The sequence below is a fragment of the Sceloporus occidentalis genome, unplaced genomic scaffold (genome assembly GCF_023333645.1).
Source record: "Sceloporus occidentalis isolate IW3139 unplaced genomic scaffold, rSceOcc1.0.p SCAF_36, whole genome shotgun sequence".
Lineage (NCBI taxonomy): Eukaryota > Metazoa > Chordata > Lepidosauria > Squamata > Phrynosomatidae > Sceloporus > Sceloporus occidentalis.
Window position 1 is genome coordinate 7,993,851 of NW_028317016.1, and position 21,701 is coordinate 8,015,551.

The 21,701-nt window shown below is 38.1% G+C and overlaps 1 protein-coding gene across 1 annotated transcript; it reads right to left on the reverse strand.

Annotated features, from left to right (window-relative positions):
* Window positions 1-2,138: 2,138 nt before the first annotated feature.
* Window positions 2,139-18,291, reverse strand: LOC149297911 (janus kinase and microtubule-interacting protein 2-like). Its single transcript, XM_089488086.1, has 19 exons — window positions 18,163-18,291; window positions 17,144-17,641; window positions 16,494-16,703; window positions 15,196-15,294; window positions 14,533-14,679; window positions 13,884-14,024; window positions 13,306-13,362; window positions 13,035-13,154; window positions 12,602-12,730; window positions 10,602-10,685; window positions 9,612-9,674; window positions 9,034-9,132; window positions 8,373-8,471; window positions 7,502-7,555; window positions 7,280-7,345; window positions 6,807-6,875; window positions 6,003-6,080; window positions 5,324-5,527; window positions 2,139-2,252 (listed from the first exon to the last, which is right to left on the reverse strand). The coding sequence occupies exons 1-19, from the start codon at window positions 18,289-18,291 to the stop codon at window positions 2,139-2,141; spliced, it is 2,460 nt and encodes an 819-aa protein (XP_089344212.1).
* Between the last annotated feature and the right edge of the window lie 3,410 nt (window positions 18,292-21,701).

The window sequence follows — 21,701 nt, forward strand, 5'->3', positions numbered from 1 at the left end:
TCCGCCGGAGTGGCCAGCTTACGCTAGGGCCTTGTGTCTGAGCTCTGGAAGTCTGCTGCCAAACGTCTAAGACTGACAGTGTTTGGGTGCTTTGCCCTGGGGTGAAACAGGTGAGCGGGTCGCCAATTGCCCACTCATTTGCCTTTCCCATTTCCTTTTCCATTTCATTATTTTCCTTCTGATACACAACCAACCAAACATAACACACACAATAACACATATAACACATATAACACACAGTGACATCACACATAACACACATACACACACACTTACAATGCACAAAACACAAGGACCTTTTCCTTGTTATTTGCCCTGGCCTTCACTCACTAATAGCATTACATTAACACTATAACTCACACTTCACCCTATAACATTTTTCCATCCACATACCTGCCAACAGACCCAACTTTTTCAGGGACAGTCCTGCTTTTTTCCAGTCCTGTCCCATCTAATTTAGCTAAACTAGGTATGCAAAATGCAAATACACATAGGTAGTTATAGCTCGGTAGGTAACGCTACTATAAACATTTAATAAATATAATCAAGTACTAAATAATAAATCTAACTTTAAAATACATTTAAATAAACCCCTATTTTTTTTTAAAAAAAAACATTAAAATTTAATTATTATTATTTAGACATAATCCATCTTTAACCAAACCAGTGCACTGCTACTAATCTTAAACATAACCGTACATTAACCCTAAGCTATTTTTTAGTTCTTGTCCAACATTTTTCCATCAGCATACCTGCCAACACACCCAAGATTTTGGTGGACAGTCCTGCTATTTTCCAGTCCTGTCCAATAAGTAAGTTGGGTTGTTGCAAAGTATGCCATTGTAAATAGGTAGCAAATGTTAGGCATGTAAAGTGGTCCAAAATCAATTTAAAAATGTAAAATATTCCCTATTCTTTTATTAAACATCTATGGACAGTACACCTCGGTATGTGTGTGCAACTCTATTGGTCGTTTCGGCAGGGGGCTCGCCTGCCATCAACGAATGAAGTGCATTCTGCAGTTCTGCAATTCACTCGTTGATGCCAGACCAGCCCCCTGCCGAAACGACCAATAGAGCTGCACACACGTACCTTCACGGCAGCTGCTGCTGCTGTGATGTGTTATTAACCCCGTATTAACCCCTGCTAGGCAACCAGGAGGAAAACGAAGATTAAACGAGCACGAAGAATGTCCGCGAATATTCGCCCGAAGAGAAGACAGGAACGGGCGAATATTCGCGGAATACGAAGATTTTTTTTTCCCCGAAGACGAGCACGAAGACGAACACGAAGAGCCCCCTGGTGCCCAAGTCTAGTTTTTACGGAGCTTTAAAAACATAGCCATAATTACAGAAACACGCAAATTAGTAGAAACATGTAATCTCCATTACTGAAGTATACTAAAGCTGAACTAACGCATAATGCTTAAGAGAAAACACCATGAAATGTGATATGTGTGATATTGCTTTTCTGATCTACTTTTCCCATTGTATACCAGAATTGGTCTTTCTAACCCTATTTGTCCTTCAGCATGGACAGTGGCAGGTTTTTGTTTGGGGTCTCAAACAAAATATTTAAAAGGTATTTAGTTATATGTGAAAATGCCTGAATATTTCTATAATATACTATAGGCATTACACTTATTATTTACATAGGTCTCCACTCCATACACTGATCTCAGCTCCATAGATCATTTAAGGCTTGAAGCCATCTGCTTAAGCTTAGCTTAGTATACTGTCTAAATTTATACTGTGAATTTTTATTACACTTATATTAATCACTTTAATTTGCATTTGTTTCCTCAGTATTTTGCATAATTAACCAACTAGCATTAAAATATTTTGTTATTTAGTGAATCTTACAATCTACAGTCTAATCTTGCTTCATCTATAATATTGAAATCTTTTTAGTCCCACTGGGCAAGAGGGTCCATATCTGGCTTAGCATTTTATTCATACGCATAAGAAAATTCCCTGGTCCGACCTGCTTTTTTCAACTCAATAAAATGCAGTTGAGTCAAACTATTCCACTATTCCGGGAGCCTTACATATTACTTCTTGGATTTGGCTTGGACTGCTGATTCAACAAAAAATGACCAAACTGATAATAAGAGCTTTACTAACAAATTAATTTCTCATTTAGCAGAAAAATAAGTAATTTCTTAAAGATAAGCTTTTACAACCAACCTTTTCCTCCAGGTCTTTAATCTGTCTCTTCTGAATATCAGTTTTATCCTCCAGATCTCGTATCCTCTAGAAATCAAAGAGAAAACTTTGAGTGAAGTAACATTGTTAGGCTTAAAAAGATTTAACCTTTAAATGATTGCTATAATGTGAATCTAGGAGACTGGCTGAAATTCCATACAGTAACAAAATACATTTTTAAAATATGGATATTTTTTTATAAGCATTAACTTTACCTGGTCTCAAAACAAATTGTTTAATGTCTATTCGTAGCAATTCATGTGAGGTTAATTATGGTATAACATTCTGGCTATAAAACTTGGACTAAGGAACAAATTAGATAGGGACAGATAATAAAAAAAACTAACATCCGTACAGTAAGTACCGTATTTGCTCGATTATAAGACGACCCTGATTATAAGACGACCCCCCAAAATCTGAATATTAACTTAGGAAAAAAGAAAAAGCCTGAATATAAGACGACCCTAAAGGAAAAAAGTTTTACCAGTAAATGTTAATTCATGTAAACTATTTTTTTTAATAAAAGCTATGATTGAGAAAAATATTTTTTTTGTTTTTATTTCTTGTATTTTCCAGCCTGTCCCCCAGTTACGCACATCTGCCCCCAGGCTTGCCACACCAATATGGCACTGTGGCCCATGATATGCCTTTTAACCCTCTATATGCCACTGTGCCCCATGGTATGCCTTTTGACCCCCTATATGCCACTCTGCCTCCAGGAATGCCTTATACCCCTATATCCCATTCTGGCATTTAGGGGGTTAAAATGCATATTATGGGGCAGAGTGGCATATAGGGAGGTATAAGGCATTTCAGGAGGCAGAGTGGCATTAAGGGAGTTAAAAGGCATTGTATAGAGCACTCTGCCTCCAGAAATGCCTTATACCCCTATATGCCACTCTGGCATTTAGGGGGTTAAAAGGCATATTATGGGGCAGAGTGGCATATAGGGAGGTATAAGGCATTTCAGGAGGCAGAGTGCTCTATTAAATGCCCCCTTAACGCCACTCCAGAAATGCCCTATGCCCCCATTTAACTAACACACACACACACACTCTCTCCCCCCCCCTCTCCTCTCTCCTCCCCCTCCCCTCCCCTCTCCTCTCTCCTCCCCCTCCCCTCCCCTCTCCTCTCTCCTCTCTCCCCTCTCTCCCCTCTCAGCCCTCTCTTACCGGTGCTTCCAGCCGGGGCAGCGGGTTGACGTCGCCTTCTGCTGCAGCCGGAAGGAGGTGGAGTTGGCAGCGGGGGTTTGTATGCGTCCGTCGCGTATACTTTCCCCGGCTGTCAGAGATCAGAGATCTCTGACAGTCGGGGAAGGTCTACGCGACGGACGCAGACAACCCCCGCTGCTAGCCACACCTCCTTCCGGCTGCAGCGGACGTTGTCTACGCGGATCGCGTAGACGTCAACCCGCTGCCCCGGCAATACAGCAGGAAGCACCGGTAAGTGTGTATGATGGGGGGGGGGGGTGAGACAGGAGGATCCAGGTCCCCTGCAGCGGTGCGGGGGATCTGGATCTTAGTCTCCTAATCAGACTCTATTTGAGGTCTGATTAGAAGACGACCCCGATTAGAAGACGAGGGGTATTTTTCAGAGCATTTGCTCTGAAAAAAACCTCGTCTTATAATCGAGCAAATACGGTACATTATGGAAGGGCTTTGGATGGGTAATCTGAAATGTAGATCAGTAGATCAAAACATGAATGATTATTAGTCCATTTTTCTCAATTTCCGATAAAAATATATGGGGTAATCTTAAAGGAGCTTATCTTCAGCATATCTATACACAAAAAGGATATTTACCTTATGAATTTTACAGGATAGTATCAGTTTTGTTATTGCTAACATTTTTATCTGTTATTGTACGGTCACTATTTGAGACTTTTTGGAGCACCATGTGAGACTTCATGGATACAATTTTAAGAAATAATTAAACCTTCTACAAAGTATGGACGGAAGCATGAAACTTGTAACATCTTGTCTCAGGAATGTTTTTATATATCGTATTTGCTCGATTATAAGACAAGGTTTTTTTCAGAGCAAATGTCTTATAATCGGAGTCGTCTTATAATCAGACCTCAAATAGGTCTGACTATGAGACGACTAAGATCCAGATCCCCCGCAGCTGCAGGGGACCTGGATCCTCCTGTCTCCCCCCCTTACCCGCCCCACTTACCGGTGCTTCTGAGTCCCCGGTGTGTAGCCGGGGCAGTGTGTAGATGTCTACGCGATTCGTGCAGACAACTTCCGCTGCAGCCGGAAGGAGGTGTGGCTAGCAGCGGGGGTTGTCTGCGTCCATCGCACAGACCTTCCCCTGCTGTCAGAGATCAGAGTTACCCGCACCAGTGCGGCACCGGCACCGGTGCGGGGAACCCTCTCTGACAGTCGGGGAAGGTCTGCACGATGGACGCAGACAACCCCCGCTACTAGCCACACCTCCTTCCGGCTGCAGTGTAAGTTGTCTACGCGAATCGCGAATCGGCTGCACCGGTAAGTTTGAGGGGGGGGCAGGGGAGTGTTAAATGGGGGGCATAAGGCATTTCTGTAGGCAGAGTGCTCTGTGAAATGCCTTTTTAACGCTCTATACGCCACTCTGCCTCCTGAAATGCCTTAAACCTCCCTATATGCCACTCTGCCCCATAATATGCCTTTTAACCCCCTTAATGCCAGAGTGGCATATAGGGGTATAAGGCATTTCTGGAGGCAGAGTGGCACATAGGGGGTCAAAAGGCATATCATGGGGCACAGTGGCATATAGGGTTAAAAGGCATATCATGGGGCACAGTGGCATATAGGGGGGTGTAAGGCATTTCTGGGTCAGATGTGCATAACTGGGGGGGCAGGTTGGAAAATAGAAGGAAATAAAACCAAAATATTTTTCTCAATCATAGCTTTTATAAAAAAAAAAATAGTTTACATGAATTAACATTTACTGGTAAAACTTTTTTCTTATAGGGTCGTCTTATATTAAGGGTTTTCTTTTTTTCCTAAATTAATATTCAGATTTGGGGGGTTGTCTTATAATCAGGGTCGTCTTATAATCGAGCAAATACGGTATTTCTCACAATGATTCTAGTAGGTTGAGCCTTTGCAATCTTTTATTCCGTATATTGTATTTACCTGATGAGCTTGTTGGAGGAGCTCCATCCTTTCCTGCAAGATCTGACAGTCAAATTCTCTGCTTTTCCTTAACATTTGTCTCCTCAGCTTCTCTACTGCCATTCTGAGCTCATCTTGTTGTTTGTCATTCAAAAGTTCACCAAACTTGATCTTGGTATCTTGCTGCAACGCATTATATAGGGTGGCTTCCAGTTCCTGAATTCGCTGCTCAATCAGAGGTTAGTTAGTTAAAGAAACAATACAAACATGGAAGTACAATACATAATGATGTCTCAATTCTGTCCTCCAGACCACATCCCCTTCCGGGGCCAGCCATGCTCCTAATAAGCCTGGCAATACCCCCAACATGCCTTTAGCCACACACCCTAACACAATTGTCCTTATATGTGACTATATGCTATAATGTGATACAATCTTGACATATACAGTATGTCAGCAGAACACACTGTAGTTGTGTTACAAATGTAAAAAATTTGGCATTTTTTTTGTCATTTCTTTGTTTTAATTAATACAAATAATTTAATTTCTCCTCTGGGAGGCTTATGTTATGCACCATAGCTAATATTGCTACATGACATTTCCATGTTACTGCAAGCTCTACTCGCCTATAGTAGAGCCAGACACATATTTAATGAACATTTTAGCATTTCATTTTTGACATGGACTGTTCAACCCATACCATGTAAGCCTGATCCAGGGCTTGTTTCCGATAATCAAGTTCTTCTTCTAAGTAACCTTTCAGCTTGCAGAACTGGTCCTGGAGTAATGCAATTATTCAATAATTAATCTTTAAAACAAAATTTTAAACCACCTACAATATCATTAGAAATAATTATAATACACAAATCAGAAAATTATAATGATCACAGAATGGGACCAGCTGCACAGAACATAAGGCTGCAGAACCCTCAGTACTGAAGGCTTAAGCCACCATACTCTTTACTTCATCAACAATACTAATTACATGTGCTGCAACACTGAAACATGTTGATACTTGTCATTGAATGCAGGGAAGGGCTGGTAACATTCACTTGAGTGGGAAGTTGATCCAAGTGGCTCAATAATGAAATAACCAAAAACATATTCAACGGACAAGTCCTCATGTAATGTAAAGAAATCCAACAAAAAAGCCCCAAAAAGGATCAATTCAATGTGTAAGTGCTAGATAAAATTGTCATTGCTATAGGTGGAAATGTAAGTATAAAGCACATAATGATTCTTTAGGTAGCCCAACGTCTTTGAATTAGAGATGCCCAGAGGCCATTGCCCCATGTCTCCCTTGCCAGCCTCCCCTGCTTGAACAAATTATATAACAAAAGGGATCTTAGTGCCTTTTCACCTTTCATCAAATCAATGTATATATATATATATATATATATATCTATATATATACACATTGATTTTAGATATAAACACACATAAGCGTTCAGGTATATTTTTGAATTTTTGTTATTTAAAAAAACAAAACTAGAAAAAATCTTACCATATCACTCTCTAACTCTATCATTTTCCGATGAAGGGCAGCTTCTGCAGCTTCTATCTGTTGTATCCACTGTCCGGTAAAATAAAATATTGTGAAACAATCTGCCATATTAACAGTATTAATAATATATGGGATAATTACTGTGGTATTTGGATCTCTATTGTCTACAGCAGTCAGAAGAACAATAAAGAACCACCGTTAATGACAAGAATAATATTCAGGAATAATATATATATATATATATATATATATGTGTGTGTGTATTTGTGGGTGAAGAAACATATATGTTGTCATGTAAGATTGTTTTATGCAATAATTTACAGGACTTTTGTTAGAGTATTAGAGCCAATGGCAGATTAAATTATGCATGACAACTTCTAAAGAACTAACACTGAGTCAGTGTAACTGGAAGGCTATCACAAGCTCTCTAATTGACTAAAGTCTACTAGAACCCATCAATAATTTAGTATTACCTTCTCGGCCAGAGATAATACGGTGCTTGCTTGAATTATGGCAACTTGTTCTTCATTTCTCAGATTCTGGTGGTCAGGAAAATAAAATTAAATGAGTGACTCCAGGCAGCCGTTTTATCTCCTTTACAGTTTACAAAAATAAATCCCAAATAATTGACATCATACAGGCACTTGCTTATTATTATTAAACATAATATTAGTTGAGAAAGGTGTTCTACTCACCCCGTTGTCTCCTAGTATGTCGAGTTGTTTTATAAGGTCTGGTATACAGACATCCTAAAATGAACAAATTGATCTAAATTTAATCAAGCAGAGAACATATTATGAAAGAAGCTTCCACAATGCCTGGTCAGTCAATCATGATTTGTTCTCTCTTTTTGTCACTCTTCATTGTTGTATTTAGCCAAAGCAAAAGCAATAAATTCAACCTAACTTTAAGTCAAATTGAAAGGTACTGCTTATCAAAGAAACTTTTTGAGCTGTTACCTTGAGTCTCCCTAAACATTTTCAGACTTTAGTATTTAATACAATTCACTCCTCAGATGAATATGGATGGATCCACAAGTACAGGGGATCAAGTGGTACTAACTCCAAACCGGCATCTGAACTTGGCAAAAACTCACAACTTATTTTAGTGTGTTATGTTCCACCTAATATTAACATCTGGTGGAGTGTACTTGAGTTGCAGATGTAGTAAGACCCACCTTACTGCCAGGCCCTGCTTGTATCAGCACATCGTTGGAGGGTTGCATGAAGGAGAATTTTTCTCCTCCCTAAATGTTCCATGAAATACTGCAACCATATTTTTCTTGGATTGTGGTCATAGTGATATATCTATACAAAACTGTCCAATGCTCACATATAACCTCCTCAGCAGATAAAATAACACAAATATATTTTTGTAGCTGTGCTATGGTTCAGTTAAAAAGGCAAAATATTCAGAAAACTAGAAACTATACCAAACATAGCAAGGTTACCTACGCTGGTCATCCACTTACTGGATTTCGTTCTACTTAGATATAAGTAAGAAAAACACCCAGCAGTGTCTTTGTTATGTATTGAAACGTCACAGTATTAAATATTAAATACGTACCTTGACCCCTTCCTTCATACAATAGATCTGCAATGCACTGACACCATCTGAGAAGGGATGGATCTGGAGATTAAATGGAGGAGATTTCCTTTCTCTTTCCTTTAAGTAAATAGATAACATGTATTTAGAATCAGATATGAAAACAAAATGCATAGTTAGGAATCCAGCTATTGTATCCCTTTTAAAAATATTTCCAAAGTCAACTTAGACTAGATATTTATATTAACAAATATAAATTACATATATAAATTAGATATATTAGAGAAGATCAATCTAAACAGATACTTATTAAACAAAGTTACAAAGGACTGATCTATCACGTTACCAATTATGAATCTTATTTTCATGTCTGTTTTGGTTGGTTAGAACTGGTAACGTTATTTATATCACCTCTCCGGTGTTGTCGTTCGCACAGCCAGTGCCAGAATGTGACTTCTGTGTCCAATTGGAAGGATAATTGGAATGATAGTCTTAAAGCTGCTGGAATGTTAGTCTTTGCTTCCATCTGCTACAGGCTTACCTGTTACCATCTCCGTATCTCCATGACATGTGCTTCTCCCCTGTGCCCCTTATTTATACTTTACATCTTTGGTTAAGTCCCACCCTGATTCATTGCATGACATTTCAACATTTAATATACTGCCTTTAATAACATTCTTACTTCAAGTTCCAGGTTCCGAAATTCCAGTAATTCATTTTGATCTCTGGCATCTTGAAGCTCCTGCTGTAATTTGGTGTTCTCCACCTCCAGTTTTTCTATCTAAGACAAAGTAATCATTATGACTATTTTTATATTTAATTTATGGACTAATTGATCCCAGATACAAGTAGTCACGAATGACAAGGCATTCATTTTGCATTTTCTATAAGTTCATGTTTTACAGCTATGTAATTTAACAGTTACTTGTTTCTAAACAGATTTCAAAAGGAGTGCTTGTCGAGAAATGTTCACCTTTGAACATTTGTGATGTGAGTTCGGCATACTCTATATTAAATCCATCTAGGAGTGTAAACTTTTGGTACCATTGACAGTGCTCTGGGGTTAGTGTCAAAAAATTAGTCCTAGAACTTAGGTATATGTATATTACATTATGCTTTTAGAAACATATATTGTAAACTGGTAATATGTGACCTGATAATAGTCAATTCATTTTGGTTTGGTTTCATTAAATTACAAATATAATAATTGAATATTCAGTTCTGTAACATTTGTACATTTCAGAGTTACTATTACTATACCTTTTCCAATAATTCCTGGTTCCGTTTCATAAAAAGCTGTTTTTCTTCTACCCACTGTGAGTCCTGCTTACAAGAGAAACTATTTTAGTGTAAATAGAGACAATCAGATGTGTGACAGCGTATAAAGTCTAAATAAAGGACACATGTACAGCTATGTAAAACATTAAAGTAATCTCTGTTAGTTTTCTGTATCCAAACCCCACCAGAAAATAAATGTTTTATCAGCCAGCATGCAACATACACATCTTCTCACAGACAATTCAAGCTTGCAGTCACATAGACATGATACCGTCCAAAGTTGTGTTGTAGCAACAAAGGAATTCTTAAAAGTTTGTATGCTGGTTTTATGTTCAACTTTCCAAGTTACATGGCCTCATATGCTAAAACTCGCAAAAGAAGCTGTTACATTCACTAATTAATGAGTGGCTTGCTTGAGAATATTTTATGTGACTTTTTGGACATGTGAGTTTAATGACAACCTCACTTCCTTAACCTGCTACTTGCAGAATTCTGCTACAAAAACAAAGAAATTTATGATGAGAAATGAGACTCTGAAATAAAAAAAACAAAACATTATTAAAAATAAGAAAAATCAAAGGGGCCCAATGGCTCATGTGTGCAGTGGGATGCAATAATATTTGACCAACCTACACCCCCATCACAATCCATGTAGGGAGTAAAGTTAAGCTTTTAGATCTTAACTTTAAGCTTAACGTTAAGCTTTTAGAGATGCCTCATCTTCTCCCTACATTCCCTGTTATGTGCGATGGAGTACAAAAAAGTAAACTCACAGGCTAGTGTTTAAATACTCCACCAGCCCCAGGTTTTTAGAGGATACATTGCATCCTCCATTAACTTTTATAGACATTATTATATGTAAAGCTACTAGATTTCCTACTTTTTAAATCTCGGTTTAATCATCCATTCCCCATAATCCAAATCTTAATGATTATTTAGAAAAGATATAGATATATTTAGAATACAACAAACCTGTCCCTTCTGTGCTAAGGCCTTTTCCAGGTCTTCAATCTTTGCTTTGTACCGTAAAGCTTCGGTCTGCATCTGCTCCTGTATCTGTTATATGTTGTACAGTAATTAAAGATCACTACCTTATAACATGACTTTCAGGATTCTTTATAATTAATTCTATTCACTTTTAGTTTTGAATATATCAACATTTATTTACATAAATCAGCCAGCATGTATAACACTGCTAAAGAGACTGGTGTAAATATTAAATCCCCTTAGTACTGAGGGTTTTTTCCAGTACACAAAAGACTGTTTTCTGTCATTTTTTTCCATATGTTGGTTTGATCAAGAGTCCCCTTTCCTGTGTTTAATGTACCCACACACTTTAGATATCCTTTTGTTCAGGGCAAGTAGGGAACAAACATAGACGCACACAAAATATAATAATTATTAGTGCGAGTATGTTAAAAAAAATCGAAAAATAGATTTTTTGGCGATTTCTCTTAGGAATTCTTCCACACAGTAGGTGCCACTGCTGAACAATAATCCATTGTATATTCCACGACAACTCTTGATTGCAGTAATATCCCACAAACATATGTTTATTACGCAATCATACAATATTCTAGAGGGCCAGATCCCTTACATGTTACCATATAGTGTATTATTTTTTTATTACTGGCATAAGGGGTTTGGGACTAGTGAAGGTTTTTTCATATATTTTTTTGTTCTTGAGTGAAAGGCATTTTTAAAAAAATATTTTTAATTTTTTTCATTAGTTTTAGTTTTTTCCCCTTTATATTTTCTCACATATAGCTTATGGATACTAATGGTGTCACAGCGACATCACTAAGCTCCCAATATCATTGTGATCTCCTTTGCATTGATCACGTCGTGATCAGCAAGCGCACCCCCATAACCTTGTAATGCTGATCGCAATGTGTGCGATCAGCCAGCAAGGGGGGCAATCAGATAATCAGAGATATAAGCAGTGGCGGACCCTGCTGGGTCTCTCATCTGCTCCATTGACCTTCCAGTGGGTTTCAGCATTCCAGTGGCCTCCCTACTGGAAGGAAATGTCATATTTTTTTCAGATGATTAAATAATCAGAAGAATAACAAGACAGATCTGCAAATGATTTCCAGCTTAATATTCTACAGACTATTGTATACATTTGCAGATAACCCATCTCACAGAAGATACAGACATTCCAGAGAGTTCAAAGGGCTATTTAAATATGGGCTGGATTACAGTATACAAATCATCAGGAAAGAAAAAAAACAACTTCAATATGTGAAGTTTGGAGGCTAGTAGATAGAGAGGGGTATGATTTAAATAGATAAAGTGATTGAACAAAGTACAAGAGGGAAACATATTTCAAATGAGAAGAAATGTTAGGATAAGAGATCATGGTCTAAAACTAGAAAGTAAGCTAGAAATTTTACTTCACTGAGATGGTGGTACATAAGTGGTGGTACAGCTTTTCAGGGAAAGTGGTAGGGGTTAATACAGTAAAAGAATATACAGTTATCCTGCATATGATATTGTCAGATATTTTGACCAAGGATCAAAACTGGCAGGCTAGATGGACCAAATGTCAAGTTCAGTGTTTGTAGAAGACTGTAATGTTTTGTCTAAGCAGAACAGAACTTTAAACAGTTAATTGCAGGCTGTTAAGTACATTTTGATAGAAACAACTTAGGGCATGAAAAAACCTTATTAAACATCTCAGCTCAACATCTCGGAAGGCATATGGGAAAAGCCAACTCAGAGGCACTTGATCATGAAAGGTTTCACCATAGGGCAATCAGCCACAAAACTCCCAAAAACTCAACTGAATTACAAAACAGTAAGTCAAAAAATCCAATGTTTTTACAAATATGTCTGAGTTAAATCCAAAGACTGTATCACCCAACAACATAGAGTTTAAACCTGATGGGATTGCGCCTTTTTATTGTGTTACAGTGCAAAATGAAAGTGAATGATACGCAATTCAGATTCATCTACTTGTACGCGGTTACCTTGGCCTCTCGCTCAGCATCTATCATGCTGCCAGTGTGCTCCTGTAACAAGGCGTAGGCCCTCTGTAGTGCCTGGTACTCCTTGGTCAACTGTCGAAACCGAAGCTCTGATTCCTCTGCTGCCAAACCCTATGAAGCAAAAAGATTAGACGTATTTGTATTAAACACAAATACATGGGTTCAGATGGTATTTTTGCATCGAATACAAATGTTTGGGAAACAAAGGCCACCTTTCTACCATCTGAAAATGCAACTGCCTAAGAAGCAATATACTGAGCCATTTTTTCTCTGGCTGACATTTGATGAACTAGAAAAACTACTAAACATTACCTACTCTGGGTGGCTTAGCCATTTCGACTTCATGCTATGTGGGAATTAAATATGCTGATAGATATTAAAGGCTGAAAGGATGCAAATTCTGTCCTTTGCTTACTTCATCTAAGTCATCATCTGGCGTGGCTGGTGTCCTGTCTGTTCGATAAGATGCCACAGAAGAGGTTTCTGAGTCCATGGAGTCATCATCATAGCCAAACACAGTGTCAACCAGATGTCTCTGGAGTAGAATGTTATATTTCAGATAATTTTGACATCATTCATATTTGTACATTTCATTAATTGCTATTAATCTCACTACTAACAGAGGAATATGATTTCTGTGCTATATTTACATGCCGTATACAGTTTAGGTAAAAGGGTGTATATACCTTTATCGGTTTAGAGCTTCTTTTATGTCTCTTCCGTCTTATAAGCTTTTCCCGGTCCTAGAAAATGAATAGAATTATTTTATTACATTCAACAGAATGCATAATGAAACCCATGGCAACTGACAAGCATGATCCAACTTCCTGAATACCGATTTAAACAGAAAAATGATTCCTCATGAACGGAAATTTACTTCATGGTCAACAACATCTGGTATTCTATATCGTAAGTCTGTACATTTTGTAGAGTTTGTTGCATCTGTTTTTGGTTGTATATTTTAGCGGCTGCGGTATTATTGTGCTATATGCTCACTTAACGTGCCCCCAAAATTTATATGCCCATTGTTTTATCCTTTTTGGTTAAAATGACATTCCAGAGCTAACATGTTTGGAACGTGACATATGTAATACCATCCTTGTTTTCATCTTAAGATATTGTGTCTGATTCTTGAGCCTGCTATAATTATGTCCAATGTTTGTGGGTTAAGGCTTTAACGATCCAGGCCCTGAGAGAAGGCATGTAGGAAGTAAGCATTGCAAATGCAAGTAGTCTCTTTAACACTCAAACCTGGTAAACATACCCTTGTTAGATCGTCAATAATATTCTGCTGCTCTATCACTTGTAGCTTCAAAAACTCAATTTCTTGCTCCTCACCAGCTTGATCGAGATCATTTAAGGATCTCAGCTTCTTTAGTGGAGGGTGAGATGTGATTTTCTCTCTCTGCATTGAAAATAAAAACATATATTAACTTATGAAATTGACCATAAGTGACCATCTGTAACCCCAATTAAATGCCCAAGAGCACTATGCTACCTCTCGTTAGCCAATCGCTACTATTTTGCAGGTTCATTTAAAAACACAATAAATATTTACATACTACATTCTAGATTTTATGAATTAAATGAACTGTAAAATAAAATTTCATTTTAATATTACCTATGTCAAGGTACAATAACCATCTATTTTTTCACTGTAGATAACATAACGGTTATCTTAGATATTAGATAGATAGAAAGAAAGAAAACAGAATCTGTTGACTTGGCATTCTGTACTGAATAAGTTTGTCGTTGGGTTCAGCTAAAACCTCAGCCTAAGTCAAAAGGGGCTCTGCTTACTAAACCTTGGCTGGATCTTCTTGCCTACAAGAGGTAGAGAAATCCAGTAGACATTGTACAACTGTTTCTTTCCCATATAATTAACATTGGATGATGTCCAGGCCTCGACATACCATTTCAGCATTTTCTTTTGAGATGACTTTAAGCTTCTCCTCCATACGCTGTAGAGAATGCATCATCTCTTCGTTCCTTTTAGTGAGGCACTTGTTTTTCTCCAGGAGAGGTTTGCACTGTCTTTCTGCTTCTCTCACTCTCCTCAGCTGCAACACAAACAGCATCAATTCAACTGTCGAACATGCAAATGGTATATACAAGTGGTTTCTGTATTAAAAAAAGATTATCGGAGCCCTAACCAGCATATTAATTTGCTTATATCATAGCACCATATAGGGCTGCTGGTAAACGTGTTGAACAAATGCAACAATTTAGCAAAATGGCTTAACGCTCTTTTAACAATAAAATACGTTAGAGTAAAGTCTCAGTAAAGACACTTAGAAGGCCTAGCTCCTAGTAGTTTTTATGGGTCCATGAGCACTGTGGCTGACCCCGATGAGTACGGGATGTCACACACACCTTGCCATATGTATACAGAACTAGAGAACATTTGCCTACACAAAGTGGAATGGAAGCCCAGGCTGAGATGACAAGTTAGCTAACTTATATTTTGATCAACACTGCCACCCAGGCATCTTTATATGTAACTCCAAACAAAGATTTTGTTCACATATTTTAAGATGGACTTTGTTATGAAAATACATATGCATGTGATATTATACCAGTTCATTTCGTTCATCACCCAAAAGGGTATTTCTGTCCTCAAGTTTTCGAATTGTAGCATTTAATTCCGCTATTCTTTTCTGATTCCTTCGTAAGTCCTAAAAGAAAAAGCAAAATTGGTTACATAGATACACATACTATACTATAATTTGTAAAAAGGAACTTGAGAGTGTCTTTGTCTTCTAATAGATCACAAGTGGCACAAACTTCAAGTCTGATGCCTTTTTTATTCAAATTAATTTCCAAATTAGGAATGGGTACTAACACATTTGTCTTAACAGGTAACTTTTGACACAACAATAATGTGCTTAAAATGGCTAAAATATTCTTTATACATTAAGTATGAAAGAGAAAGTTCTCCTCGTGCTACTGATGTGCAAGATCAGCTTCACTGTACAAGACCCAGTGACCAGTGTGCCAAACCTTAGGTATAACAAGACCAAATGCAACTTCAACACAATTTTTATACTGTATATGAAGTTAACCGCTCTGTTACACTTCGATAAAATATTAACTGCGCTTTCTTGTATGTTAACTTAATCAACATTATACGATCCGTTGTTTTATTATTTCCTCTAAAGACAACAGAAGCTTTTAAGATGCTTTTTCAGTTTCTATTGCAATCAGTGCGGGCTTGCGTGACACATCACAATTTAATATCCCTGACACAACATCCAAATGAGATGAGATTTTACGTGATTAAATACTTATTTTGGGAATGGATTTTGGCATTTTACAGTTCTAGAAAATGTTTTATAATGCTGCATTTGTTTATAAAAGGGTTTAGGAGAGTAGGTGGAAAAGCACCATTAACCCTTTTGTGACCAATGACGTGCCAGGTACGGCATGAAAAGATGCCCGTACAGGACCAAAGACGTATCTGGTTTAAGTCTTACATATATAAATATGGTTTTAAAAATATATATAATTCGCGTAGGTTCACTAAATGAGAAAGAGAGAAAAAATGGTTTAAGAAAGACATAGCAAAAACATGAAAAATGCTTGTACTGTAAATTAAAATAGCCCTGGTCCTTAAGAGGTTAAAGGTATCTTGTAGGAAGCTGTAAAAGCTGTAAAAATACGTTAATACGTAAAGTTTGATACTAGAGATACTTAGTTGGAGAATTAAGTAGTCTGAGGAATAGTTCCAGTCACCTAAAAAACTGCACAAAGCTGATGCCTCAGTCTCAGATGTCAAAAGTGTAATATTTCCATTATATTCCAACCGTAACATTGCTAGGTTTCCTTTAATTTGATAAACTGATTGTTAATTGTTTTATGAATGCAGTATTTTTACCGGACTGCCACAATGCTCTGAACCATCCCCTGCCCGTCCCGGAATCTCGCGTTTGGGACTTCCAACATTACATTCAGCTTCCTTCACCAAGAACAGTTGTTCATCCAAGGCCTCCTTCTGGAGCTGCAGCTTTTGTAAGTAACCGGACTGAGTCTCCATTTCCTTCTCTAATGAAAATATTATCCTGTCCTTCGCTTTTATTTCATCCATCTAGATGACACAATAAAAATGAAGAATCAATCAACCAATCAATAAATGCAAGAATCAATGTAAAATTAAAATGCGGTTTCCAAAAAGTTTGCTGGTGGCATATATGTCAAATATTTTACAGAAAAATAAATATACATTCACTATGCAGGCATTTAATATCTGTTAATAATTGGAAAATATCCTGGTAATGTATGCTGTTTTACATTGTTATGTGGTCTTTAATGTACTGTTACCCATTGTCATGTAAGTCAAATTACATTTAACCAAATTTCTAATCTGATGGTTCATTTATAATGCACCATATGATTCAAAAGAGATCTAGGAGTGCAGTCTGAGTCACAATTTTTGATGTTTGCAATTCCACCTAAAACCTTCTGCACTAAAGAAGCTTCATGGGTTGTGATGTTCATCATACACCTGAAGGGCCAAGGCTCTCTTACCAGTCGGCGAATGTCCCTCTCACTTTCCCATTTGATTTTGGCAACTGCTTCTTGATGGGACTGGTGTTCACTCCGCAAATCCCCAGCTCGGATTTTGTCAGCCTGTATCATGTTATTGAGAGCCTCATCTACGTGCTTCTTGGCTGACTTCAGCTCCGTGATCTCTTGTAAGAGCTTGAGGCGTTCAGAGTCAAACACTTTCCGAGCTTCCTCGCGTGCTTCCACACTCAGGGCAGTCCTAACTTTGTCACTGCTGCCATCACGCAAGGCACTGACAGCAGATTTTAGTCGCTGGATCTCTGCCTCTTTGAGTTTGACAGTCCGAGACATTTCCTGCTCATGCTGTTTGATTAAGTTTTCCCTCACTGCCTGAAGTTCCTTCATCTTCTCTTCATGCAGCTTAGCCTTCAGTTCTGTCACATTTACTGTGTGCTTATGCTGCTCTTGCTCCTTTATGCGTTTACTTTCCTGGTTCTTCTCCCTTTCAAGTCTGGCAACCTGCATATTGGAGAAAACATCAATTCTCAGTCCACATTCGCATACCATTAAAAGTAGCCTTTTGTATTGGTTCTACGTTTAAAGTATTGACACATTAAGACGCAAAACTGCTTTTTTGGACCATTACTAGAAACATGTGGTTGCCACCACTAGCAAGTCACCACAACAGCATCCTTTCTGATGAACTGCTAAAACGTTAATACCGGTATTAGCATATTTGGAATATTTACAACAGGGAAAATTACTGTTGGCTAAACTTGTAGCATGTACCAACATGTCATAAGTTTAACTCTAGAGGAAACAAAATAAGGCATCTTTGACAACTTGTAGCAAAAACTTGTTTATGTATTACATCATGATGCATCTCCAGGTTCTGTTAACAGCAAAATAACACGTCTCTAATGTTCATTTTGAAAGGTACCAATTCACCTAAGAGAATAAACTTAATAAAATCACTGGTAATTTTGCCATCTGGAGAACAAACCCTCTTCTTTGCGTCCCCTAATTGTTGATATAGTTACCTTGGACTTTTCCTGATGAAGCTCAATTTGAATATCTGTTAATTTTGTCCTGAGTTCTTCATTAGCAGCTTGGAGAGCAAGTATGAGGGCTTCAGGCTTTTCGCCCTTATTACGCCCTTTCTTTGACATGGTTGCTTTGTATGTTGAGTTTCTCTGGCTTGACTTTTTCAGTAAGGAGGAGCCATCACCCAGTGAAATGGGACCTTCTTTTATGAGTTGATGCTATGAAGCACTGGAGTTTGCTCTTCATGAAGCCCTTATTAAAGGGAGAACATTGAAAAACATATAAAACACCACAAGATTCCCCTATATCGGAACACAAACACAGATTAACCAGGGTACATTGTCAAGAAGTTGTTCTGTATATTATGCTATTATGCATCAGTATGATAACAAGGGATCCCTATTAAAGAAAAAAATACTTACCTTGTAAAAATGTAGCAGCTGCAAGCTTAGACTAGAACACCTCTCTCTATATATATTCAACCAGTTCAATCACTGTGCAAGAAATCACCCCCCAATGTGAGCTCACACCTGTCCAGCTCCTGCAAGGGACATTAGGAGGAGGACAGCAAAATGTGGTGAATATGAATGGAATCTGACTCCTAAGTATTGTTTAACAGCAGCAGAAATGGTTCAAGAGATCAAAAGGAAGTTTTCTTAAATGTTTGTCATGATTACTGTGATGAGAACTACCCTGGGCTGCAACCACGAGGATCCAGGCTTATGGTAGGGATGTGTGGGTGTCACCCTGAGATTGAGGGCATACGGGGGTAGGTCTGAGCTTGGGAGGGCGGCCATGGCAGATTCATGAGGAAGCTCCTTTCTTAGCTTCCCAGTCCTCTCTGGATGCTGTGAGTATTGGGGGCACATGGCAACCGGGAAACTCAGTTTGGCCTACCCAATCCAGACTTCTGGAGACTAACTCGCTATGAGGGCTCCATATGCCTGACCAGGACAAACCTAGAAACTCTGAGTGGATATGAACTTTGCCACAGCTTGCTGGAACTTTAAAGAGGAAATGCTGAATAGGACAATATTTGGGCAAGAGACAGCGGGAACCCCCGAGCTATCCAGACACCCCAGTTGTAAGGATAACCCTTAAGGGACAACATGTCTACTGCTCCCCAGACAAAATATTCACAAGTGGTCCCAGGGTTAAGTACCAGGGCTAATTCGATTACAAAGAAAACTTTTTGTGTATTACCCTAATTTAATGGGAAGACCAGATGGGAAACAGTGTTGTGTTTTTTTCTGTATTAATACCTGTGTGTGCACCTAATAAAAGAGTGTGCTTTCCCCCTAGACTGAGTCTTGGCTATTGACTAGGGAAATTTAGCTTTAATCAATGCTCCTGCTTCACTCTATTCATATGTGGATTCTGCTGTTCCTGGCTGGTGACGTTCCTGAGTATTGTCCTGGGCTAAGGAAGCACAGTTTCGCGGTAATACTTGTCACAGTTACTTTCTTATACCTCCATGTATGCAAAAGAACACACTATGCACCACTATAGTGATATGGCATCTAGTAAAATGGTTATCTTACCTGTGACTTCAACCGTCTACATCCATTCTTTCCAAGTCTTGTTCACATCTGTTAAAAAAAAGACCTGCTAGATTTCAATTTACTCATGGTAAATTCTGTAAATGTGAACTTTTATACACATATCGACTCGAATACTACTGAAATAGCTTCATGGTCAAAAGCATAGCACAGGTTTAAGCAGACGGATTCATTGTAGCCGCAGCCGGGGCTCTTTAGAGAGGCTCAAAATTTTTGGCACAATGTAGCATCCTCAAGATAAACCAGCAGAGTTATTACTCATATCAAAATGCCTTCTACAAATATAGGACACATGCCAACAGATGGATTGTTCTTATGGGACAAAGGAATGTAAATTATTTTCTTTGTTTCCGCAAAGCATTGTGGAGTGGGCAAGAAATTCTATTGCAGTACAATTCTGAGCTGCATTACCTTTATAAACACTATAAAGAAATACTAAAAGGATAAACATCACATATCTTTAGAATTTTAATTTGCATTAAAATATATTTACTTAAGAAACATAGCATTTTGTTTCTGGGCATTGTGAGCTATCATTTTATCTATTCTCTTATTTTTTTTTAGAGTTTGTTCTAAAGTATGGATTGGGAAAAGAAAAAATGAATTGGCCAAAGCATAATTAAGCTCACCCGCCACGTCAAGGCACACTCTCAATAGGGTGAGAACCTACTCCCTACTGAGAGTGTGCCTTGACGTGGCGGGTGAGCTTAATTATGCTTTGGTCAATTCATATAACCAAAACCTCTCATTTATATTATGTTTATATATTTGTTGCCAGCTTTATTAGGGTAAGAAGTGCAGACAGTTTTTGTTTTTCTATATAAAGTATGGATTGGGATATTAGTTTCTACAAAGTAAATGAAACAGGCACTCTTTCAGTTCAGTGAAAAATGTATTATGATCATTTTGAGCATCATCATCTTCAAAGTAAGCCCACAGGGTGAGCCAAAACAAATTTACATGTTCCTCCCATCGGTAGTGGTAGCCCAGCATATTTTATATTGTATATTCGTTTTAAATCTGTTGCACATGAAGAAGACACCTACAGGTCAGAGGTTCTAAAAGCTTATGTTACCTTACATCTTTGTCTGTGTTCACCCTATAAAACTCAATTTAAACCAAAAGCTCTTTTCCAATGACAAAAATCTTTTATATGGGATTGGTAAACAGCTGCAGGTATCTCAATATAACAAGCATAGGACAGCTGTCCTACTTGTCTCTGAAAAGCCATTTCTACATTATGCGCTAGGCATGCACATAGAGATCAAGTGGTCTCTAAGTGTAAAAGATAGATATTTAGCATAATCAGTTATTTTCCATAAATACATCTATGCGGTACTAAATAAAAAAAAGTGAAAGTTATGTTAGGTAGTCTCATTACGCCATGGCTAGGAAGAGAAAACTACATGGCAACTATATATCTATTTCTGTGACGTTTACTACCCAATCCCCTGACTCCCAAACCAAAAAGTGATGTTGTTTCTTAATTTGCATAAACATATGTGTGCGTGAAGCCATCCTTGTTAGGCAATTGGGATCTTTAATCCACGGACTGCCACAGAGGCAGTAAATGGTTAATAAGCTTTACTCTATGATCGCGCACCTTTACAGAAGTGCCCCTAAAAATCATGATATTTTACCATTCCTTTTGTTTGTGTATTCGCCAGAGGACTTTTCAAATTAAGCAACTACCTTCAAATAATGTGATTTTTGGGTGTAGAAGGCCATTTAAAATATAAACCAACAAATGAAGACCCACTAATAATGTTCAGAAAACAATAATAATCAATAACATTATAAATTAGCCTCATACACTGAAGAACAGCTACACAAGTGAAAGGGAGTGCAGGGTCATCGCCACAGGCAGCGCACGTGCTCATGGCTCCTGGGCAGTGGCGTTGCTACAGGGGGGCAAGGGGGGGCAATTGCCCCCCCTAGGTTAATCCTTGCCCCCCCTGTTGCCCCCCTGCCGAATT